Source organism: Aulonocara sp. 'chitande type north' Nkhata Bay, linkage group LG12, assembly GCF_057382095.1.
Source record: "Aulonocara sp. 'chitande type north' Nkhata Bay isolate Kocher_YH1m ecotype deep benthic linkage group LG12, A_spYH_male_GT1.1, whole genome shotgun sequence".
Classification (NCBI taxonomy): Eukaryota; Metazoa; Chordata; class Actinopteri; order Cichliformes; family Cichlidae; genus Aulonocara; species Aulonocara sp. 'chitande type north' Nkhata Bay.
Genome location: NC_141355.1, coordinates 34193640 through 34220161, shown reverse-complemented (window position 1 = coordinate 34220161; position 26522 = coordinate 34193640). Strand labels below are relative to the sequence as shown.

The 26522-nt window shown below is 39.1% G+C and overlaps 1 protein-coding gene across 32 annotated transcripts in view; it reads left to right on the top strand.

Moving 5' to 3' along the window:
• Positions 1 to 26522, top strand: part of LOC147317887 (calcium/calmodulin-dependent protein kinase type II subunit beta-like) — a 78779-nt gene that overhangs the window by 3751 nt on the left and 48506 nt on the right. For 25 of the 32 annotated variants that reach the window (XM_086315305.1, XM_086315300.1, XM_086315302.1 and 22 more), the window contains exons 2-5: positions 3254 to 3348; positions 12111 to 12170; positions 12674 to 12728; positions 13170 to 13235. In XM_086315305.1, the coding sequence (XP_086171431.1) occupies positions 3254 to 3348; positions 12111 to 12170; positions 12674 to 12728; positions 13170 to 13235 (276 nt within the window). Of the gene's footprint in view, positions 1 to 3253; positions 3349 to 12110; positions 12171 to 12673; positions 12729 to 13169; positions 13236 to 21335; positions 21409 to 26522 lie in introns of all 32 variants that reach the window. The other 7 variants (XM_086315303.1, XM_086315293.1, XM_086315298.1 and 4 more) reach the window with 1 other exon arrangement.

Genomic DNA, 26522 nt, shown 5'->3' with positions numbered 1-26522 from the left:
TCTGGTATTTTACCATATCGTGGTGATGATGGGTTTTACAAAGCACACTTAATGCAGGGACTTGTAGCAGAGAGGTAAATTAGTGATTAGTTTATATGAATATTTTTAAGTCATGAATCTAGGTCGCCATTTCAATTTCATGCACTGCAACTGCTGTGAAGCTAATCTAGCCACGGCTGCCATCCATAGTGAAGTGCAATCTATGAATTCTTCAGAGTCTTCACTTACAGGAGGGGAGTGTATATACTCAAGTCCTGTTTCCTTGGTGGGTTATTGTTATTGAGCGAGCATAAATAGACAGAGTCATCGTCTATGTGACTGACTGCTTGTAGAAGACACGGGGCTCAGACTAATTTACAACACTGCATCCTTCCCATTCTCTTTTCATCCCATAAGTAATAAATACTGTTCGCAGGGATCATTATGCCAGCGTAGCTCCAATGCCTCCTGAACCCTATGAGATTTCATTCTATGGTGCCGGCTGTTGATTTGGAAAAGAAAAAAGACATTACAAAGACTGTAACTTATCAAATGCATTGGTTTCGCTGTGTTGAGATAAATCTCAACTTCTACCAGAAACTACCGGCTTTGAAGCTCTGGGTGCATGAGGGACTAAGCTGCACCCCCCGGTATGCAAAAAGCTTTTTCTGTAGGCCCATCTTATTATTCACCCAGGCACCTAAAGCTTGGAGGAAGGAGTGCAGGTGTGAGTGGCTTGGCATCCTTACGGTAACACTCTCTGGAACTTTGTAATACTAATCCAACATCTGAGGAGAGCTAATGATTGTGTGCTCACTCTCTGCTGGTGTCACTTTCTTAGCAGGACTTGTGACATTTAAGCTCGGTCCTTTTGCTTTAGTGTGCTTAGCCCGTTTGTTACAAATATTGCCAGGCTTGTTTTAATAGAAACACCACAGCACCGATTGAGGTGTGCTGAACACTGGCTCCTGGTTAGATAATGCTTCTGTGTTTGTTCTTGCACAGAAGTAATGCACATCATTGCTTAAATTGGTCAAATTGATCTCAATTAGAACACAGATAACAAGCTAAACAGCTTGAAGAACAATAACGTGAACAATCGCAGAGGCTTGAGTGTAGCTTGTGTTTGTCCTTCTGCTGCACAGCTGCTAAAAAGAAGTCTGTAACAGCACAAAGGCTTTTGAAAGACTTTTGAAGACTTTTTAAACAAATTTTTTGTTGTTTGTCTCAGTTAGGCTTGAAACCTAAGAGTATAGATTTACACACCACACAGTATTTAATTCTTCCACATCAGAGGGAGACTGTAACAGCATACCAGAAGCTCAAACTTATCCAGTTACAAAACCCTTCACTTCTGCAGGCACCAGTGTTTTTCCCTCAAAAATAGTTTAGGCATGTTTAAATCTCTCCATGTCAACTTTCTGGATGTCAGACCACAGTCGTGATTCATGACCTGTTACCCCATTTAACCGTCTATGTGTGTTAAAGCATATTTAGTCCAGACGTTAGATACTTACCTCATGGAGTATGAACTTTCCAAGCACAGCTGTGGAGTTTGGTGTCAGTAGCATATGTGTTTGTTTGTGTGTGTGACTAGTGAGTTTTTTGCTTCAGGCGAGTTGATTCTTTATCAGAATTCTGATTGACAGTAATGACCTTGACGTTGGGGCATTAAATGCACTTCAGCTTGTTGTTGAAAAAGTGATGAAATGCCCTTTGTATTCTAGAGTTTGTGCCTTTTATATAGAAGTTTACCCCAGTGTCAGGTCAGCTGGCCTTCACCTTTGGCACTGACTTTGTTGGCTGTCTGTAACTATCCCAGTGTGAAGGCTGACTAGTGGCACCATTCAACATCAGACTGTTTCACACCCAACTAAATCAAAACCAAGGCTGGACAGGACTGTGTAGTCTTGTCCAGCCTTGGTTTGTATAAGTATATTCAAACATTTGTTTTTGGTTGAGCGTTTATTGAAATTAATGGTTATATTTTGCAGAAATGCATAGATGTAATAGCAAAATTTGGCTTTGGACACTAAAACGAAGGTTTAGATGAGTTGGCAGTAATTCAGCTTTCATTCAGTTTAATTTGATTTATATAACTCCAAATCACAACAACAGTTGTCTAAAGGCACTTTATATTATAAGGTAAAGACCCTTCAATAACACAATACAGTATTATGATTTGATTTTGTGTTTGACTAAACGTGCCTAAACAATACTGAACTTTTGAATCTGGTATGTCAAATATATTGTGTGTTAATTTATACTGGTGGATCTAAAAGGAAAAAAACAAATTCTAAACATCTGTGACGGCGCAGTGAAAAACATTCAGGTATTGGGGCGACATGTGCTGTCCTACAGATGGTCGTTCTCTTTTTCGCTCTCTCTCATTTTTAAAATGTATTATCATTAGTTTTGAGGGGAATATTCTGCTTATTTACTTTTTGCTATTTATTTATTTATTTATTTTGGATTAAAGTAAGACCGACAGTATTTGAAGGTACAAAACATAAGGTGCAAAGACATCATGCTTAAATGTCACAATAGGAGACCTGCCCATAGTCCAGACCTGTCACCCACTGAAAACATTTGGTACATTACAAAACAAAGAAATAAAACATATAACGCAGGAATAAGAACACAAACTACACCAGCAGGTCTCTATGGGTTCCAGGTACAAGACAGTTGGAAACACGGTTGTAAGTGAAACAAATTTTAAGCTTTATGTCCTGACAAAAAGAAAATCATATTCATGCATATCAAACAACATAATATTGATATTGATATATCCGTGATGGGCTAGTGTTGGCTGATAATATGGGCTATGTGACTCTACATCTAATGTGTTTGAGAGACCAGTTTAGCTCTTACATTTTACCAATTTACCTTTCGACATCCCACATGTGTTCGCATTACTTGTATCCTGACTGGAGATCTCATGGGATCTTATTAACTAAGCAGCAAAGTGTTTAATGTGTCCACGGTGAACATGAAAAGTGTTATCAGTTCTGTTATGTTCTGAGTCTGAAAAATGCTCATTCTGCAAAGTTGTGTGCAAATTTGTTCACTCAGCAAAACCTTCACCATGCTCATTATTATCCAAGGTCCATAACCACTCAAGAATTTGCAAGAGAACAATGGTCTCAACTTGTTAATTTATGATAAAGAAATGAAGTGTTGTTTCAGCTGTTAGTTATTTTTTTTCTGATAGAGTTGTCCTATGATAACCATGCATGAAATGTTAGTCAATGGGTTTTTTTTCTGTGTTTTCCAGGGGAGCATTTTCAGTGGTGCGCAGATGTGTTAAGCTGTGCACAGGACAGGAGTATGCTGCTAAAATAATCAACACCAAAAAGTTATCTGCAAGAGGTGAGCACAACTTATTTCAGTGTTATATCACATATGCATCCAGTTCTATTGAATCACAGCTTCCATGGGAGCCAAAGTGTGATCTCAAACAACACCACTGTTTCGATATTTAACTGTTAATTCATGAGCTAAAAGTACAATTTGCAACCATTCAAAAATGACTAAGTTGTTCATAGCTTCTCTGTCCCAGTGGTCACCACCCCCACCTGTAGTGTAGACAGTTATATAAGCAAAATGTAGCAGCAAAATTTGGTTTCCTTCTCAGATGCCACTTCATAGGACAAACTTTTAATTTCTTATAAATCATGTCTGTTTATAAGAAATGGAGGAAGCTGGAAAAGCCCTAGCAGCAGTAGAAACAGCACTGGTATGGTGATGTGACAGTCATACAGTAGGTTTGCTCAACACTGGTTCACCTTTTACACTACCCTGTTTCTGAGTTGTGTTGAGGAACCCCTGGAGAACAAATTGTAGAGTATTGTTCGTGTGCCCTATATACGACTGCAGGAAAGATCGTAGCAGTAATTGTCTTTAAATCAAGTCCAAAGAGTTCAACGTAAATCAGTCAGGACCATTAAAGTCGAAGCTATTTTCAGCTGCAGTAATTTCTATTTAGCTGTATGCGCTATTCTGGGATCTTCCTGCCCTCTACATGCATACATGCAAATGTGAAAAGCAAAGGCGGGCAGAAGAGAAGTAAAACTCAGCACAGCAGAGAACAGAGCAGGCATCACTGATAACCAACCCTATACACACTACTTATCTTGAAACCATCTTGTTTAGTTGTTTAGCTGCAATTCATATTCTGCTGCATGTGTTGCAGGATAATATGGGCGTATCAATAAATCAGTCAGTCTTCAAATACTGGCTTGTATAATAATGTAAAGTGAAAAGGTTTTTCTATATATTGGGATTTTGTTTCTTCTGAATAACATAGACTCTGTAACCACCGTAATTAGTGTCACATGCTACTCAGCCAGTAATGACTTAAGCCAAAGCCAAGGCTAAATGCCTTTGTCACCAAAGCCAGTCGAGCACCACTGTGGTCGCCGTGGCAATTTACACCACCACTTGCCCAGTGTAAATCTCCTGCTGCCCTTGCAGCCTCGTAACTGGAGAACCACTGCCGTGGCCCTGCCAGGTGGCACCACACTGTCACTTGACTGTTACCCTGCCTTGACATACGCTCACCAACGGATTGTGTGTTAAAATGTTGAGTGTGGTAGAAAAGGCATTTTAACAGGCATGAAGCAGAGGGCTTGATCCTGAAATGTCTGTCCTTATCTGCCTTCTCTCCCAAATGTTACCCTCAGTTCAGCTTGTCAGTTTGTAGATATTAATTTTCTTACCAAACCATTGTTAAAGTATCAGTGCCGTATGCAGACAATTTAAAAAAATTATACTTTGTGTGTTCACGATTATGTGAGCTTCTTAAAGGTCAGGCTCCTGGGTATAAAATTCAATAATAATGTTTGAAAATATTAGACTTGAATGTTTATATAGTCAGGTTAAACTCATGTGTGTTCATCTCCTTTACTAGGCAGACACTTGGAAACAGTGCAGTGTAATAAATAAATGAGATGATGTTGTGATGCACTTTTAGCATTGTATTTCAGCATACTATTTCCAGCTCCAGCAGGCATCAGACACAAATGAGCATTGCTACTGTCACTCATAACTCATAACATTTTGTGCAGTGAAATTACAAATGTGTTTCTGATTTCAAACATTACGAGGGTGGTAGAGGGTATATGATCTGAGCATCTGTATTTATCTTTCTTACTAAGCCGTAACGAAAATATAGTCTAATATTAAACTTTGCAGACAAGCTTTTTATAAAAATTTAAGTTTCTATGAAAAATAGAAGTCGACTGCAACAAACATTGTTCTAATTGTGGTGTCACATTATTCTTGACAGTAATTGTATCTCATTTTTTGCCTGCATTTTATTGCATTGTGCAGCATTTAATGAGATTAAACCCATCCTAGATTATCCGGCCTCTATTAACTGCAAGAGGCTAGCAGTTAATTCTAGAGATTGGTTTAATGAGACTTAAAGTTACACATACACAGACACACAGAGTATAAATACACTTCCTATAGATTATGCTATCATTGGACTTCTGCATAATTTCACTCCAGCTGCTTTATCGGGCAGTGCAGCTGCTTTCCACCATTTTTCAGAGGCACAGTGTAATCTCTCTGCTTCAACATTTGATAGGGTGACTGATCTGACCTGACTGAGCGGTGTGCGAGGCCCGTGCTGCGCTCCTTACTAATGGATGAGCCATGTTCTGTGAAATAGCAGGGCTATGCTAGAGCCAACAGAGCTGCTGCATACTACTTCTACTCAAAGTCCTTTTTATAGCTCCATGACCTTTGTGACATGGGCTGCTGCTGCATTCACGCTTTATGGCAGCCCTGATGGCTTGCTGCTCTACTTTATAAGTGGGATTTGGTTTAGGCCTTTTATGATGTTGTAATATTTCTCAGGCAGCAGGTAGGGTCGGTGAGTTTACAGCCCTGGTTTCACCAACTTAAGAGGAGCGTTTGTTTAGGATCAGCAGATGGAGATGGTAGCTGAGGGGAGGGTGGGGTCATCAGAGCAAAGGCACCCCAGGCATTTGGCAGCTGAGGGCCATGCGCCTGTACGCCTACATGCCTTTAGCACGGGATACTCATCTGACTCTCCCTCTCTTTCTCTCAGACACACACGGGCAGATATTCAGACAGCCACAGCAGAGAAGCAGTGTCTGAGATGCAGGCAGTCAACTGGACAGTGAACTCTATCAAGAAACTATTAGTTACAACCAAAAAGTGTCACAATTCGTTGGTTGTTGTAGTCATAACACTTGGTTCACACACTGAACATTCAAATTTATGAATAGAGTAGTAGTCGGGCTTCTCATTACATCTTCCCACCACCCCACCCTGCCGTTCCCTTTTCCAGCCGACAAACGGTTAATGCCAATCCAACACATGTCAACAGGAAATATAGGGCAGGTCTGCTGGGCAAGGCTTCCAGCCAATCATAGGACTTGTTTATTGGCAATGATCTCTGGACAGTGGATGCCAGAGGTTCCTGTATGGCCATGTAATTATATCATGATAGAGTAGAGCTTGTGTGTCTGTGTGTGGGGGGGGGGGGTTGATGTTCACCTGCAATGCAGTAGAAGTGATCTGACCTGGTTTTGGCCAGTGAGCTTTGTGTCAATGTCACATAACCAGGGCAGATATAGTCAACTAAAGTGATGAGACTTAAACCCGAGTGTGAAATCAAATCACTGTGGCTGCAATTACAAATGTAAATAATTCAAGATGTGTTGGTACTTTTTCTGTCAATTCACACTCTGTTTATATGGAAGTATTTCACCCATTATGTAATTATGTAATGTCATGTAATGAGATTACAAGTTCAGGTGTTTCACTGGAAAAATGATGCTTTCTTAATCATATTACTCTCAGGAATCCACTTAGATTTCTATATACATGCAGCCCCTCTGCACCACCACTGTCATGCTTCACCTTAAACTCAGAGGCTGCTTTTTGATGCTGTGCTTCTGTAGGATCTATAGGATATAGGAAACTTTTCAATCCCCACTCCACATTTCCCTGCTGGTAGGGCTCACGCTGTTACGAGTCAAGTGTTCCGAACAGTGGTTATATCTGGCTGTCTTTGTGGCTGTCTTTTTACATCTCCTCCCTCTCTAGAGACTTAAGTCCTCACTGGTGATGATTAACCCAAATATATTCCTCTCCTCTGCTCTCTTCTCCTTCAGCATGAAGATTCCCACTGATTTCACTGAATGTTGTCCTTGGGTTATCCTACTCTGTGCATGTGTTCTTGTCCTTGCCTTTCTTCCTTACCCCACTCCCTGGTCTCATTTCTTATTTACCCTGCTGCTTCTGACTGACCGGCACTTTGAAAGACTCATTAAATGAATATTTTAAGCAGGCTGCACTAAAAGAGCCGCACGGCCACAGTTGCTGACAGTCAAGTAATTACAGTGAGAACCACACAAGGAAGTTCTCATTTGATCTTGTTTGTGTGTCATGTTTTTACAAAAGAGTACTTTTTTTTTTTTTAAACCCCAGAGCGAATGCATTTTGGACCAGCTTTTACGTTTTCAGCATATAACTGTAAACTGCAATAATTAATTAAAGTCCAGAAACAAGTGTAATGTTGGACACGTTTCAAGATACGTGTTTAGGGTTTTTCTGACTAGAAATGGGCCTTTGGGAGTGAAAGGGTGGGGGTTGGAGCGCCTTACTTAACAGAAATCAGTGCATTTTATATTAGGTGGAGGGCCAAAAAGGCCTTTTTTTTCTTTTCTCTGTGGAATAAAAATTCTTGGTGTTTTAAATGAGTGCCGTTATACTCACGTCCTGCTCCGTGTTTTTATTCTGACTCTACTGGAGTAGCTATGCACAACTCAGATTTCACAGTAATCTTCATTTATCTTATAATTGGTTGTTTCTTTATCTGAAACGAGTTGTCTCAAATCTTTCGTCCGTTCCTTTTGGTTAACTTTCTTTGAAAACTCGCCACATGTATTTACATCACCAACAGCCTAAAGCCTGTTAATAAAAGGCAGCATTGTTCTGTTCTTTTATCTTATTTATGCCAGATTATGACCCTATTATCTAAATGACAGAGCAGGACTAGTCTGAAGGCCAGGCAACCTTTTTCCAATATTTTATTGTTTAGTTTTGGCCATCCAATCGAACTGTAGCATCAGTGTCCTATTCTTAGCAGACAGGAGTGGTGTCTGTGGATTTCTGCTGCTGTAGGCTTTATGCTTCTGTTATAACTTGTTGTGCATTCAGAGAAACCCTACAGGTGGTATTGCGGGAAAAATCCCAGAAGATCATCAGATTCTGAAATGAGACCAGTCTGTCTGGCACCATTTGAACAATGACATGTTCAAAGTCACTTAAATCACCTTTCTTACTCATTTTAATGCTCGGTTTGGTCTTCTTCACCAAGCTTGTCTGAGTGCGCTGAGTTTCGGCCATGTGATTGGCTCATTTGCATTAATGAGCAGTTGAGCAAAAGATGAAATTAAGAGTGAGAATATATTAAAATTGTAACTAGATAACAAAAATGCACATGATAATCTTCTTATATGATCTGCCACTACATCAGCTGTCCCTACTTAGAATAGTTTCTACCTAGCTAAATACGTAAACACAATTATGAAAACAAATGGAGCTCTCGGCCTTACAGTAAATCTATTTAAGTAAATGTTTAGTGTTGCAGTAGCTCTGGCAAATCTCCCACCATTTATACATGAGAGAAGGTACCTTTTATAAACCGGGTTTTTAACTGTCAGTTACATATCAGTTTTATTCTGATACACTACATGCAATACGTAAATAAAATTACATTAATCTCCATAGTTCTTGTTAAACTACGCTGACCCCTCATATGCAGTACTAAAAATACTGTCGTACAGTTGAACCTGATAGCTGACTTCTTCTTTGGTACACATACACACACACACACACCACAAGGTTATCACACACACTGCAGACTGTATAGACAGTTATCAGTTGTGTCCTCTTTTATGCAGGGCAGTTGAGAAGAGCATCTGTTATGAGTGTTCTGCCATGGGAAGGTCATCTGTCATACAATTTTTTGCTGTAGTGTTATCTGCCGGTCTGATAAAGCTCTGATAAAAGACCTGATAAAAGACCATGTTCATTTCAGGGGAGGTCGTGTATCTCATCCTCAGTTATCCTCCATCTGTAAATCATATGATGAGTTTTTTTTTTAATTACCTCACCTCACAATGCCAAATGAGTTTTAAGCAGAAACAAGGCAAGAAAAAAAGCCCAGTAATGACATATGTGTTATATTTCAATAGATCTTTCAATACTTGATATCACAATATTAATAATAAAACTGTCCCACGTAGATGATGGATTGATAACAAAGGCACAGATGGTAGACGATAGATGATGCACCACAGCAGCTACTGTGAGCCAATTCTGTACTTGCAGAGTAATATTAGCAGATGCCACTGATAGAATGAAATGCGATGCGAGTGCCCATGACAAGTTTTCCAACACTTGACATTAGTATGACAGATAACATCTGGGAGTGCTAAACACAAGCTGAGAGTTGGTAGTTTTTAAGAGTCAGTCAGATACAGTTCAACTGCAGTGAAAGCTTGCACGATCGCGCAGGAATGATAGCCTTATTTAAAGTGCTAATTTGCAATAGGTCTCTCCCAGTAAATCACAAACATTGTAATCGGTGTGTTTCTGAGTAGGTCAGATGTGAATCCATGTTTTGAAAAGATGAAATTCAGTCCCATTAAAATGCAGTTTGTTACACATGGACAAACAAATAAATGGGAAAAAAATATTCAGTGAGTTCATAGCCTCAAACAAAAACCAAATGTGAAGAATAAATGACTAGAGTTAAAAAGAAAAAAAAAAAAGTAGCAGGCAGTGATTAGCGGTGTCTTATTGTTTCAACAGAAAGACAGCAACCAGGCTTTGTGCATATTAAACGTCCTTGTATTTTTTCTCTCCTTCCTTTTTCCTCCTCCTCTCCTGTCCCCCTTCAACACTCCTCCACTCCTTTCTCCGCCTCACTCCTCTCATCTTCTGAGACTATAATCACCACGCTTACACTTCACTGTCACTCCACAGTGCCAGTGTGAATGTGTGCACTTGAGTTTTGCCAGTCTGTGTTCTCTTAAACTCGTACAGATTGTACGCGTGTGGGTGCAACCTATGCATATGTACGTTTGTGCTGACAGTCACGCTTTGTGGATCCGGTGATCCACCCCCTGTGTGTACGTGTGTCTGTATGTGTGTGTGCTTTATATGCCTGCTGTGACTTGCACGATAACCCTGTAATGCATGTTGGTTAGCATCAGTAATCTGTTATGTAAAGGGACATGCTCATGTAAATATTTTAGCTGCATACATACATAGTGTGTCTTGAAGTATATATGCTCATATATTTGTACTTCCACTCACAGTAAATTACACCCACCGATCACTTCGTTAGTTGCACCTTGCTATGATCCTCTTTTCTCTTCAGAACTGGCTTAGAGTCAGAGATTTTGGTCTGTGTTGACATGTCAGCATCACACATTTCCAGCAGATATTTTCATCTGAGCATCCACGATTGAACTCTGCTGTTCCACCCATCGACGTAACTTTGTACTGAACATAGGAGGGGTCAAGATCTCTGTCTAAATAAATAAATACATCTGGATAAAGATGATTAAACATGCAACTATTTTGCTGGTAATACCTGAAAAGAGTAAAGAAAATCAAGAGCCTATTTATGCAAGATCATTCACAATTTTATTGGGGGGGTTATATTGGTTGGGTCTGATTATTGGGGGGTCATAACCCTCTAACCCCCCTGGAAATTACGCCCCTGGTTCCACCACAACCCAAAGATGCACTATTGGATTGATTCAGTTCAGGTGAAGGAAACCACCAGACATGATTTCAGCTTTGTGACACTGTATTTTATCCTTAAAGTAGCCATCAGAAGATGTGTAGATAGCGGTCATAAAAGAATAAACATGGTCAGCAGCAGTAGTTGGTATGCTCTGGTGTCAAAATGCTGCTCAGCCAGTACTGAAGCTCAGAAAATATCCCTATAAAATAATTCCCACATCATTTCTTTATTGATATAACACATCCACTGTGGAACCACTGTTTCATGTTGTTTGCACCAAATGTTGCACAGACACACCAGGCAACAAATTTTAGTCTCAAAGTAGTTTTCTTTGCAAACAGGAACGGCAGGCAGTGTGGTCTTCTGCTCCTTCCTGCATTCAGAGATGCTCTTCTGCATATCTTGGTTGTAATAAGTGGTTATTTGAATTACTATTCTCTTCCTTCTGGGTGGAAGAATTATGGCTATGCTCCTTTGAAGTCTGGGAGTAACAGGGTATCTTCTCCTAGTGAACCGCTGCTCATTTTCTCTTTACGGGACCAGTCTTTGTAAACCCCAGAGTTGGTTGTGTGGGAAAATCCCAGTAGATCACGAGTTTCTGAAATATTCAAAGTTCAAAGCCACTTAAACATAATATATTAAATTTATGTTGCATTATGGAGAAAAATGTAACACACACACAAAAATTCAGCAACATTATTTAAATTCAGTTTGGTGTTTTATAATTTGAACAACTTGTATTTTTGCTAAATATTCATGCTCAGTTTTTACATAGACTCTTGAATTCATGGACACGAAAAATGCTTTGTATGGATGGATATTTATTTGATCTTTTTGACCTTTTTTTTCATTTTTCATTCATTTTTATTTATTTATTTATTTTTTGTGCAGTTTTATGTTTAAGGAAATATTGTTTTTCTTGTGCTCTAAATGACCAGAAAACAGTTATGTTGTCAGTCACCAATACAGAAACTTGCTGAATCTTGTGGGCCTTAGTGAAGATCACCCATTAAACTATGGAGTAAAACAAGAATGTGTTTGTTTGTTTTTTTTAAATTATAGTATGTAGCACTGGAATCCACCTTGAGCCTTCTTAGTTTAAAACTTGGAAGAACAACACGCCTTATTATGTTTCACTTTTTCCATATTTTACACCCACTGGGTTCCTTTGCGTTCTCTTCGTCCTTTGTGACATGAAACCATTTTCTAAACTGTTTTTGACACATTTGACTTTATCGTCCTAAAAAGCCTTCTACAATATAGATATAACATATTTATAACCCAAGTTTAACAATAACTCTGACATACCTCTCTCTCTTTTGTTGCGCCTCAGATCACCAGAAGCTGGAGCGAGAGGCTCGTATTTGTCGTCTGTTGAAACACCCCAACATCGGTGAGGACACGCTTTTCTTATTTTCAACCCACTGAAAATAATTTGAAAATAATTTAAATGAGTTTGAATCCATTTAAAAGTAAAGACCAGTTTAGATTTGATTAACAGTCTTTTATTCCTGATACAGAACAATTTCTTTTTTTTGCCAAAACACACACTTAACATTTTTTATTAAAAGATCCAATAGAAGTATATAGTTTTATTCATTTGTTGTTTAAACCGAGCCCTGTATTGCCAGAAGCTCCTACTCTATTGTAAACACATATGACGTAAGACTCAATTATTTCGACTCCCTGTGGTTTCTACCCCACGCGCACTCTCACTATCTCTTTATCTCACCTTTTTCCTTTTTAAAAAAAAAACAACCAAAAACTTAAAATGCAGCAGTCATCCCCAGTGTTTTTCAGAAACTCTTTGAATAACCATCATAGCTTGAATGCTCCAGCTACACAGAGCCCAGGTATCACTTTATCTCTCTCAATCTCTCTTTTTTTCTCTCGCAGTTCGTCTTCATGACAGTATATCAGAGGAGGGCTTCCACTACCTCCTGTTTGACTTGTAAGTCATCGTCATCGTCGTCATCCTCTCCTCTCTGCTCCTCCTCATCCCTTTTCGTCTTCTGCCCCCCTTTTCTTTTAGCTGCTGCCTCTCAGTTTTCCCAGCTCTTCCATATACATATACAATTGCATAACTCTCTCTTATATTTGCCCCACCACCACCACCACTGCCACTATCACCACCCACGCTATCCACATCTATCTCTCAGCAATTCCCTCTAGTTTCCATGGTAACGGTGTGGGAAGGGGGGATGAAGTGTAGGAGGATTGGGGGGGAAGGGGGGAGCTGTAGAAAATAAGAACTGAAGTAGGAATCCTTGATTTGAAGCATTTATAACCACACACCACCATCACTACCTCCTCCTTCCACTCCAACCATTCCAGCTTTCCTAAATAAATGTGTGTGTGTCTGTGTGTGTGTGTGTGTTGTCTGCTTTTACAGGGTGACCGGAGGTGAACTATTTGAGGACATCGTAGCCAGAGAGTATTACAGTGAGGCCGATGCCAGGTAGGAGCGCAGCCTTCACTCCTGTATGTGGGGCTTCTCTTTGCCCTTAAATGGTCTTTGTCCTCTGTTGTCTTCTTGTCTGTTTTTTTTTTTTCTTTGATTGTACATGTTCTTCCTCTTCTTTTGTGACTCTGCTCTACTCTTCCTTCCCCTCTTCGTCTCACTGTCCTCTCCTCTTACTACTTGCTCTGTGTTGTCTTATCTTGTCCCCTGTTTTCTGCCCCTTACACTGCATGTGTTGCTGTTCACTTCTGTTCTTTCTCTGTATTTTACTGTCTTCTTTTGTATCTTCTTGCCTTTTCTATTCTGTTAGTGGTCTTCCTTCCACTTCCTGTTTTCATTGCTATACTACTACCACCGCCACTTTCTTTGTTCTTTTCATCTTTATCCCCCCTTTGTTTGTTATATTTCTCCTCTGTCCTTTGCCTCTTCCTTTACATCAGAGTACTTCACCTCTCACACTGACACAGGACTACCTTTAAGACCAGACTGAGGTTTGACCACTATAGGTTTTCAGTACCAAATCACACACAGTAAATTGTGGTGACTAAGATACTTGTATTTTTGTCACCTATGGTTAGGGTCGAAGTTGCAAACACATGCATAACGCAAGATATGTGTTAAGATGTTTATATAACTACAAAATATCTGAGCAATAACAATAACTGTTGTTGCATTGATATAACATCCTTAAAAACACAGTTTACCAAGTTTTTGGATGAAAAAGCAAAACATTCTTTTGTTTTCTTTTGCTTCTTTCTTCTGTGAACTTGTTATTATGGAGCTGATTTTTCTGCTAAGTGGCTTAAAGTCGGACCCAGACGTGCTCAGCAAAATCCTAAATCAGTACTAAAGCATACAGAGAGCAGGTGGACACAAACCAGCTATGGGTTTAGACACTTGCCACAGGACGGTTAAACCGTGATGTCGTTTGTATTGGAGTTCTGTCTCTGTTTAGTTACAGCTGTTTGTTACAGCCATACATTAAACTCCAGCTGACAACACAGCCATCAAACATGACATGATGCATGTTTGACATCAAAGTTTAGAAAAACATTTCATTTGCCTTTTAAAGGTGATCAGTCGGCACAGAATAGAGAAGTGGCTTAATTTGGGACTCACTCGAAGTCATCTTTAACCTATTCAGGTCTATACAAACAAAATCTAGGCAGTTTTTTTTATTGCATTTCATATTATTTTAACATAAATGTATAAATCTTAATGTCTTTCAAAACATTTTCTTAAATTAAATCAAAAGCCGTCTGTGTGAGTAACCTCTCAAAATGCACCATCGAGTCTTATAAGGAAAACAGGGAAAAAAAATGAAGCCAGAAAAAAGTGGTGTTTGTTGTAAACCTACAAATGGGCTGCAAAGCGTAAAACGTGTCACAGCAAGAAGCTCTCGGCACAAGTGTTTTGATGAATACGTCGTTCGATTTTTTGTTCTCAAAAAGAAAATAAATAATTTCACTTGAAGTGCAGCGTGTGGTGCTAAAATAGCCTCAAAAGCAGTAATTATTTTCTGGCACAGGAAAATCGAAACCCCAAGATAATGACAGCCTTTGCTACAAAGAACATAAAACTGCATTGTATCTCTCACATAATAGGTTGCTGGTGTTTGTAACTATGTGTAGAACTCTAATTGGTCAAACCTCAGGTATGCTTCTTTCAATGATTCAAATAGCTTAGCTGGTGTGGATGTTCAGGGTACACCTTTACACTCTTATGTTGCTCATTCATGTTCCTCACATGCTTTTCCTTTAAACACTGAGAAATATGAAAACAAGAATATAAGCATGACCCTGTCCACCTCGTGCGTGTGCGCGTCCTACCTACTTTCTTGCTTTTCTCTTTCTTTCTCTTTTGCTTCCGTCCCCCACTTTACTTTCTTTTTCACCCCCCCTCCCCCTTCCCCCACAGCCACCCATGCCGTTTTATATCTCACACCCACCACTCATGCTGACTCATCAACACACATACACACAGTTTGCTTTTTAACCAATGGCGGAAGAGGAAATGGAGTGGGGGGGTGGACAGACAATAGGCTGAGAGAAGAGTGAGAGAGATGCTTGAAACTGACAGTTGTGATGTGGGTGTTAGTCCATTCAGCAACATTAAAAGCAGAACTGAATAGTCTGCTGTTGTAGAAAATCACACCAGTTTGGCACAGTAAATGGCCAATTTCAGCCCAAGTCTCCACTCAGAGTTTGACTTAGTTTGTTTAAAGTGCTTTTACTCTTTAGCATCGACTGTGTAACTGATGGAAAAGGCTAACTTTTATTTTCTGAGGTTTCTTCGAGTTAACGAGGATGGTGAGGGTTCAGGTAATCATGAAACTTTGTTTCTTTGATATCCTTGGGTAAAACATCCCCGACCAGTGAGCTGTTTACACACTTTACTGTCATTGTTTGATTTGTAAGTCAGGAATCATCATCATCAAGTTCAGTAACTCTTGTTAATATTTTCCATTAAAGTAAGCTGCACTGTTCTTCCCTGACACCATATATCTCAATCTATATGTCAGTTAAACCACAGTAATCGTGTTATTTTTAATCACGCTATGCTCCATCAACAGGTAAATCAACCCTGATATGGCCTGGTCCTTACGGTCATTAATTTTAGCACTGGGTCCAAGATTAGCTCATAAGATGGACTGGATATGCATTGTCGTCTTTGTGGGTGAATTGTTTTGTTTTTCAGGAAAACATTCATATAGATGTCAGCTGCTAATGTCAGCAGTTACAACAGGTGGCTAAGAGGCACTTATATCACTCACAGCAGAAAGGTCATAACCCACAGTGCTCTGTAATTTGTTCACTTTAATGCAAATGTACCCACTCACAAGTCTAAAATATAAGAGATTTTTTTTTAAATCTTTATCTCAAGAAACGATTTATGCTTCCAAAAAACGTAAATGTGGTTTCGCTGTTTCAAATGCATCTAAGATTCTCTGCTTTTCAGAAACTTGCAGTACGATAGAAATTGTATGAAAAGGCAAACACCTTACTTACTGTCATTACGATGGTCATATATATAAAGCAATACAGATATCCTATAAATATCCATGCAGGCACTTCCTGACTTTTTTGTTGGTGCTTATCAAATAAAATTGATAAAGGGGATGGAAACAGTATTTGCAGTGAAATAGAACGAACACACAAGACGGCAAATCCAAGAACTAACTTGTTAAGATGGCATATTGAATTATTATCAGATAATAACGATAACATACATACTCATGCGGATTACAAGTGAATTAAAAGTATACATAATTACTGCCTTCTGCCTTTTTAGTGGTTTTCTTTACTCAGTTACACAGAATTTGTGATGAATATCTTGTCTCATCACAGAATCATTTTATATCGCGATACCACTCAAACCGTAATAGTATCATCTTGTGAGATTTTCTGATTCTCACGCATACTATAATTTATGTAATGAGGGTGATAGCATATCCGAGACATACAGAGAGAGATCTGCTATATATAAATCTGACTTTCATTCACTAAATTACCATTTTGATGGTGTCAGAGAAAAGAATGATGAAATACTAGATGTAGCTCTGTCGTGATGGTGCTTCTAAATTCAACAGGGGTGATTTTTCTTTTTTTCATTCTGGATTAAATGTTGTCTTTCTACTGGGCATTTTCCATCAGAGGCTACTGTCTCATTTATTGCATACTGGCATCTCACTGCGTGTGTGATGCTTTTAAACTAATAAAACAAAATGCACTTTATTTATTTTAGTGGCCAAGTAAAGGCAGCTGAACTATACTTCCATAACAGGATATAAAGAAATGTTCTTGTATATGTTTTTGAATTTGTAATCTGTTTTGACAGCAGCGATGCAGTGGTTTACTCTTTATGTGTAGGCCGCCAGGCACCTGCTTTATCCTACAGTACACATAAACCCTACAGCATTTGCCACCCACCTTGCAACCCTTGAAATGTTCATTCCTTGCTCATGCACACATACACACACGGACTCACTTTCCTTTCCCCTCCTTTCTGAATGTCCCCACCTCCCCCCTCCACCTACCACCCCCACCCCAGTCCTCCCCCCTCGCTCCCTTGGAGACCAGCAAGAAGTGGGACTTTAATTAGCTACGATAATTAGTCTCACAGACCCCAAACTGTGCAGCATAACACCTTGTCGCCCCCCGTCAGAATCGAGTTTCTCTTAAGCAGCGTTTGATTGGATCGAGGCCATCGTGCTTTATTTGATTACAAATAAAGCTGCATTCAGGAATATTTAGGGAGCAGGAGCTGTGGCACACAAACATTGTTGATTTATTAAGTTGTTTTACGGTTAAGGTTAGCAAACCATTTTCCCCACACACTTTCTGAAACATCTTAAAAGTAAAAAAATATATAAGGTGTGGGTCATGGATTAATATATTTCCAGATGACAATGCCAGGATTCTTTGGTCTTAGGTTGTGAGAGTGGTTTACAGAGCATGAGGCATCATTTTTATACATGGATTGGCCACCAAAGAGCCCAGACCTTAACTTCTATTGAGAATCTTCTGGATGTGCTGAAGTAGATTTTAGGGGCTTAGTAAAAAAAATAACACAACTCTGCATGGAAATCAATATTAAAAAAGCTTAAAAGTAGTGCAGTGAAATGTTGTTTTTTTTTCTTTTCTTTTGACCAGGCAGATTATGTGAGCTTTTTATACCAGCCAGCAGTTTAGTGAAACTCTCCGTGGAGTGAAATCTGATGCACATGCTCAGACTGTGCCGCCTGAGATTAAGAGATTCAGTTTAGTGTTTAATCTAGATTTGTTCCTGTCATAAGAAGGTAAGTTTAGTCCTGATTTGTAGATCAGCGTTGGACTACGCATCCTCACACCACCCCACAGCATTAGACATTAAATATATTGTGAACTTTGATTCTGTCTTGTCTTTAATATGCAAAACATTGCTCTGAGAATTTACTTTCTGCTTGGCTACAGTGATGCACTGCCACGAATGGTTTGCGCTTTAGTTTCCATGGTGAAGTATTTTGAAAGGTTGTTTTGTTTGTTCTTACTTGTTTTTTTTTTTTCATCCTCATCTTTATGTAGCACAAAAAACATGGCAGCCAATCTATTTTTTCTATGATCCTCTTTTAAAAAAAACATTTTAACCATGCTCACAAGAGAAAGCACGGTGTAGTTTGAAAGCATCTCAGGCATATGAGAGGTACAGAAGGTGCCCCACGCTTGACACATTCACTGATGCTGTATTTGATTTTCCTCCGAGTGTCACTTCAGCTTCCTGCAGAGAACAGTGGGACGTTATAGCTGAAAGTGCTGAGCAAGTCACATTTTTTTAGCCAGTAAGATGAGCGTTGCACTCCCCCCCCCCCCCTTTGCCCCGCCAGGAGTCCATAAACAATCACTCGGAATGACAAAATGGTTTTGGACAGTGAGATATTAGAGGCATGCACAAATGGATAAACAAAGGAGCAGCATGGAGACGCTCCCCTATTTCTAAATGCCATACTCAGTGGGTTTCTGTCAGGCCAAACACTGTGTCCACGCAGGCATGCAGTAAACTTTCAAATCACTGTCACTTTATATTAACTGACAGTCCAAACAGCAGCATCAGGAAGTGTGAAAAAGCAAATATAGAGCAGGTTATATTGAAGAGAAGAAGCCAGACGGTGTGGTGTTCTGTGCAGGTCTTCACCTCTTATCTGAGTAAGTCACAGGCATGTCCTTCCTGAAACAGTCAAACACAAATAGTTATCATAACCACTTAATGATAACTGTTAACTTTGTGACTCATAAAACATCTTTATCTGTGCTGTACACCCACCTATGCTTTTCTGCGGTGCTGCTGTTAAGTCCTTACTCTAGGGTGGATTTACTACATGTAGCGCCCTTTCTTGTTTCGTCAACCATTCAACTATCATGTATAGAATCTGGAAAACCTTTTAAAACATTTTTTTAACATTACATGGAAAACCAATACATGCTTTTAATAGATTATAATTATAAAAATATAATATTTTAATTTTTTTAAAATTCCCTTTGTCATTAAAATTACACTAACTGCTACTGCAAAGTAACTTTCCTTGATTGTTATGAATAAATATTATATGTTTACTTTGTTTACTTTTACTATCTGACTCTTTGTCAGATGGATTGTTCACAAGTTAAAGTACACTAACAAAAATATAACCGATTATTATTCAACAGACTCTGGCTGCATTATGCTCACTATATTATATATTTTCAGCTGTATATATCTGATTATCCCTCCAAACAAGACCAAAAACCACCTATTAGTGACGTGTCAACATCTTTTTGTCTTATCTAATTGGAGATTAAGTATCAGAATTTCAGGAGTGGGACCACACCTCCAAACACGCACCTTCTGGTTCTTATCTATATAGGTTCCCCCAGTTCTAAAAGCTGTTCATTCTCGTGTATGTGCCCCACCCTCCCTGACCTTTTCAATTCTTTAACTTCTTCACTTCTATTTAGTACATGGGGACCGGCCAGGCCTGGGAGCTGCTGCCACTCCCCTTCGAGGCCTTCCCCAAACTGCGGCTCAATTAATGTCCAAACCATTCACCTTTTACCTACTAAAATGCTGTCAAACCTAAAATGAGGACGTGGACCCAGCTAGTGAAATGCCTACAAAATGTTTTTATTTTACTGATTTTATTTTTAAGGAAAATACATTTTAAGTAAATATTAATGTGTAAATCTGCAGGGTACCATCTAGTTTTTCTGTATTTAATATATCATAACATCTAACTCTTGATGTTGGGTGGCTCCAGGTGCCACACGAATGGAGTTTGGAAACCACTGAGCTCCCGTTTAGTATGCTGCGGGTTAGAAATCATTTAACACAAGAGCTCAGGTCAGGAACTTGTGACTAGGGTTAAATTTTAAACAGTGCTGCACCGATCTTTGATGCTGATGATGGTCAGTTGGTTCATTTTGAAGTTCACTGCAGCAACGGTGCAATGCTGAGCCTGCAGCTTTTTTTTTTTAAGTTACTCTTTAAGATTAGAAAAAAGCATTATATTACATCTTCTAAATGCCTTTACTTTACATACTCAGGTTTCTTTTTTGAAACGCATTAAATGTAATGGTAGGATTACCATGTGGCTGCAGATTGCTTCCAGGATCAGGAAATTAGTGCAGTCAGTAGGATTTACTATAACAGAAATATGCCTTTTGGTGTTGATGAGTATCAAATCATAAGCTGTGTGTGTGTGTGTGTGTGTGTGTGTGTGTGAGTGAGCGGGCATGCACATACGTACTGTATATCTCTGATTCTCTCTCTCAGGCCTCCCACTCATTAGACACTGTGTGGGTGTGGATCCTGCAGGCTGCCTGTCTCCTTGCGCCTGCTATTAGTCACATATTCTGCACATTAAACTCTCTCATTGCACTAAGCCTACATGCACACACATTAAAATACAAACGCACACACATTATAGCGAGTTAGTTTCATGTGTCTCTCTGCAGTGCACACGCATGGTGATGTGTTTTCCTTTTAGTGATGGAAAAATAGCCTGACAACAGCCCACCAGTCTTCTATGATTCAGTTTCATCCTATACATAAGTGTTCCATTTCTCTTATGTATTATTATCATTTTCTTTCTCCTCTGCAGAACATTTTTATCTTCACTTTCAAAACCTGTCATCTTTTTTCGTTTCCTCCTCTCCTCTCCTTTCCTCTCCTCTGTCAGTGTTTGATGTGTTTTTTGTCTGCCAGGTTGTTCTGCTGTGGCTGCCCCTGTCTCTCATCATGTTTAAAGAAGCAAAACGAAACGTTTTTGTCTCCTCCACCTGCATTCACTCACCCATCCCTCTCCTTCCACCTCTGTCTGCATCAATCTCTCTTGCCTTCTCCTTTCTCCCTCCCACCTGTTACATGACCTCTCTTCCTCCTCCTAACCTGCCCTGTTCTCATCTTTCATTTTGTCTTTTCTCTGTCACTCATTTGGCATCCCTCTTTCTTCTCCTCCACTCCTTCTCTATCATTTCTCCACCTTCACCCCTCTCTATACATTCCTACGGTCCATCCATCTCCATCCATCCTTTCACTCCCCTCTCCACTCCCACCGTCCCTCCTCTCTCTGTTTTGTCTTCACAGTCACTGTATCCATCAGATTCTAGAAAGTGTCCATCACATTCACCAACATGACATAGTGCACAGGGACCTGAAGGTTAGTAAAAGTAGAGAAGCATCTGCATCCCTCACCCTCCTAACGTCCCCTTCCCCCCCATCCTTTTGCTTGCTTCCTTCGTTTCTTTTCTCCTTCCTTCCTCCTCAATCTCGTCAGTTCGTGGTGTCGTTCCTGTCAGTTACTGGTCTGATGTCCGCCTGTCCGACTTGTCTCTTGGTATGCTGTTTACGTTTTGCTGTCTTATTGTGTCGTGTTTTAAATTTTAATTGGAGGACCCTGGCCTACCTCACTCACCCTCCCTGATCCATCAGCCCTCCCCTTTCTTTTCAACCTTTTTTTTTCTTTTTACAGCGCCCACATAACAAAAGCTCCTGTTGCACTGACTGACAGCCAGATCTATTAATGAATGCACTTCAACAAATGTACACACAGTCACCTGCAGCAAGCACACAACTTTCTGCAGGTGCAATAAATATCCAGGCCATGAAACCATCAATTTCTCCCCACCAGGCTCGTTAGGAAAAATCTACAGCTATATTTACTGTGTTCTTCATTGATTTTTTTTTTTCTCTTTTTCTTCCTTCTTAATCTTCTCTTCCTTTAAAATGCCGACTTCTCTTGTATTGATCCCTGAATTTTCAGGACAGCCTCATTTAACCCCTTTATAGAGGTGTTACGGGATCTTAGGCTCGAAGACACACAGCAAAATAGGAGCCGAGATTATAAAACAAAGAATATTTTCCTTAATATTTTTGATTTTCTTATTAGATATTCAATCTGTCTCTTCCTGACGTCACCGTAGTCAGACTCAAAGTAGCTCTAATATAATAAAATGAAACCTTAGGATGCTGCTATAATATTACTCATATGATAATATTAAAACATCAGAGATATCACAAATTAAACCCACTTAAGCAAACTCATTTTAAACACAATTTCATTCTGATATGAAGTCTTAAAGGTGATTTCATAAACAAGTGTAGTGCCTTAAAAAAAGCTTTTATTCTAGACCTTCAGCCGTACAGTACGATGCAGGAGTTATTATTATTAATATTACCGCTCATTCAATCTCAGGTAATAGATATCAGTGCAGTATACTATGATATTTAGTCTAACAAGACATACATCGCTGTAGAATGAAACACTGAATTCATTGTATTTTAAAATGAGGATTTATGGTTATGCATCCGTGTCCATTTGCATAGTTCTCAGGCTATGCTGAGAGAAGGATTATGGGAATTCAAGAGTGTAAAGGCTCTGGAGACAGACTTGTATGGTCCTTCAGTAAGCCAACAGTGTGCCAAAGGTGTGCAATTCACTGCGTGGGTTGAATGGTGATTATTTGAAAATCTAAAGGAGGAATACTGAAGAGCTGACAAAGGCACGGTATGAACAAGAATAGTCCCATTACACTGCCTCTAAGTGGCTGTGAAAAATCTACAACTTGTAGATGTTGATCTATGAATCTCTGCAGGAAAAGACCAACAATCAGTGCAACAGTGCAGTGAGATCTCCACACGGTTGAGTCTACCTGTGGATATAAAAACAAAAAGGAAGAAAAGATGTTGTTTTCTTTGCTCTTTCCCTTGGACACCTGTTAGAGTCGCTGTCAAACATTGCCTTTTTGGGGGAGAGTTAGAGATTAGACTTTAAAAATGTAAACACTGCAACATTGAATGTTGGTGTTAAATGATAATATGTTAAGGAATTTATTAGCATTGCTGATGTTAAAGTAGTAGTGGCAATGGCAATGTGTATTGCTGCCTATAGACTGGAGCATTTAGGGTATCTGATTGCTGTTTTGAGCTCATGTTTCTCAGGTTTAGACAACAGTACAATACTGCACCTTTAATTCAAGGCACAGAAGCAAAAATAATTCTGACCAGCTTATAATTTATCAAACGCCTGCTTGAAAATGTACAATTTAAACCACAAGTGAAACATTGTTTTTGTTGTCACGTACTGTCATAGTAATGTTTTCTATCTAGAACCACAACACAAAAAACAGGCACAAATTATTCCTGTCCTGTGGTGCATCTGCTGCTGTGATCTGTCGACCTAATTATTCACTTCCTCTTTGAAGAATATTGTAAATTGGACTAACTTGTTAGTTTGCAGCAGAACTACAAGCAAATGTGGCTTGTTAGAGCAGATTGTATTGCTTATCCACAAAGTGTACAGAAAGCCATATGTGTTGTCTTACAGTTAAACAAAGTTTGGCTGTGTTTGTTTCTGAATCCAGGATAATACTATATGCAAAAACTCCAACTTTATATTGATGTTAAATACAAATGCGTACACATATATTCTGTTTGATGCACAAGGATGGCTTGACGAAAGAAGATCTGTTCTCAATTCCAAGTTGTAACATACTAACACTTGCTCAGGACCTGTAGGTATCATATAGCATGCTGGTTACTCGCGTACAGTCATTTTACAAAGTGCAGGGCAGTGCTATTGAGCCAGTAGTCTGTAGTGCTCTGCTTCTGTTGTCACTGCGAGTAACATAAAAACAAAAGAAATGCAAATGGGAGAAGTTTGCTTTAAAACACGTACTTAACACTATGAAAGGGTGTATTTTTACCCAGTAAAATACCCAATAAACACTTGTGATTTGTACCATCTGGCACACCACCTACCTCTCAAAGCGAACTTTTGTAGTTTTCATTGTTGCTTCACTCTAAAAATGACGCTAAAGGGGTTTCCCTTGTAGTAGGAGTCTGTATATGATGTTTCAATGACCTGAAATAAATGCTGCAGAATGCCTGCAAAAATTGGGCATGACTTGCATGACATGACCACTCCTAACAATACCCAATTCAGGAGTGCTTGGGTTCATGTGGTTTTGCTTACTGGACGCTCAAACACACATACAGACAAGTAAGAGAGCTCAACAGCTGACAAAAGTGTTGGAGGAAGCTTGAAATGTGCATATGCACACAGTCTCTCATTTTGAATTGCTTACATACCAATATATTTATCCATGAACATGAATACAAAAGAGCACAGACACATTTCATGGAGAGAAGTTGTTTTAGCCTTGACCGCACGTTTACAGCCACATGCTGGTGTGACCTGCCTAGTATTTATTCACTGGGAGACCTTTAGAAACAAGACACAGGATTCTAATTTATAGCCCTGAACTTTACAGTCTTGCCAGTCCATCGCTCTCTCTTTCTCTCTCTGTTTCTGTCTCTCCCTGTCTCTTATTTCTCTCATGTTATAATATTTCACAGACTGGCCCGACTCGTGCTTTATTGCACTCTATGGCTGTAATTCAGCCTTCGAGGTTTAACATGACTGCAGTATCAAAACATCTCCCTCATTACAGCTCAGTTTCTGATAGTTGAAATCTTCAGCTGCTGCTATACTGATTTTTTTTCTTTCATTGTTTATTTGCAAGAACTTACTGAAAATTTAATTTGCCTACCTGTGCAAGTACGCTTTCACACTGTTGCACTGTTTACAGCATCTGGGATTGAATAAAACATCAGATAGCATTTTAAAAAATACTTGACTTGGTTCCGACTTCTCTTACACATATCCGGTTTCCAGGATTTTAACCGTATAAATAATGGAGACTTAAAGGCTGCACGCAAGAAATAATCCATCCGGCTGTGGTTACTAAAGGAGTTTGTGTAACGGAAAATCCCACAAACACGATAATGATGATGCTTGTGGTCTTCAGTTCAGTTTTTTTTTTAATGCAACTAACTTCAAAATAAATGCCATCTGTAAGCTATTTTTTAAATGTTTGGTACATCTCGCACCAGTCAAAATTAATTCTTGAGGATGACCTTGAGAGTAGTGGAGAGAAAAATCCAGGATGTGTGACAAATTATTTGTTGATTAATTGCCAAGCCATTAGAACATACTGTCCTCAAACTAACGAAATAAAAAATGTTTAGAAAGAAAAATGAGGCCAGCTAATTTCTGTCTGACTTTTCAACAAACATCATTTCTTAACCCTTGGCAAGTAAATTCCCTTTGTGAAGCTTTGAGCTTCTCTGTGCTGAGAAATTAATAATTCATGCTTTTTCCGACTTTTGAATGCTTTGAAATATAGGAAAGGTATTTTCTTCTCATAATGTATTTATTACTCTGTATTATCGACAAGGATCAAGTGGTTTTTTTTTCCAATGAAGGGAGTTCATTTTCACCTTCTGACTGGCTGCACAGTGGTAAAAAAAGGTGCAAAAGCATTTTCATAGTCGCTTTAACGATGCCACAGAAAATATGCTTTAGTTTCATTTCCCAAGTATTAGTGGTGAGAACAAGTGAGCCCAACTTTTCAATATTTCCACTGCCTTCACACTGAAAACAAGCCTGGTTTCAAATGTAAGCAGCTGCTTAGTAGGACGTGACACAGGTGAGGTGGTGAAATATAACTCAGGGTTAAATGAATCAGTGACGTTGAAATGCCATACTGCTTTGGAAAGATATCTCTGTCTTACTTGTTTTTCTTTTTTCTCATTTTGCAAGAACTGTCAGACAATAGAAATGAAACTTTCTTATTAGAAAATAATCCCCCCGCTAGTTTTAATGCTTTTCAATAATGACTCAATTTTTTTCATTTTGAATGAGAAATCAGGGTTGTTAGTAGAGACAAAAGCCCTTTCCCTTTGCACCCTCAAATACTGGTAACTGAATCTAGTAGATGTTGCATTACATTTCTAATAATACCATTTTTTTTTTTTTTTTTTTTTTTTATAATAGTAAACCTGGAATTTTGTTTCTCTCCTCAAAAGAATTTCTGTTTAAAAATAAATAAACAAATGAAAGGTGGAAAAACGTTGTCAGTGCACAGGAAGCATATATGCACGGTCACAGCAAAACATTTCCAACAGTACATTTGTGAGTGTGTATTACTGCGGCTCTGCATTAATTCACACCTCACCCTGCTGAGGAATATCATCTAATTTCTGCATACACTCACACCTCGATCGCCCCTCAGCATCCCTTGTACAGTTTTTGGCTTTATTTTTAGTGTCTGGAGGCTTGCTGACACCAGAATGACTACTCTTGTCAGCATAGGCCAGCTAGACTGGCAGTAGACATGGCATTGATCCCAGACACATCTTGTTATTAATTGCACAATGACTCACTCCTTCCCTTACCTCCTTCATCAACGCTTTCTGTAGCCCCCCTTGGCC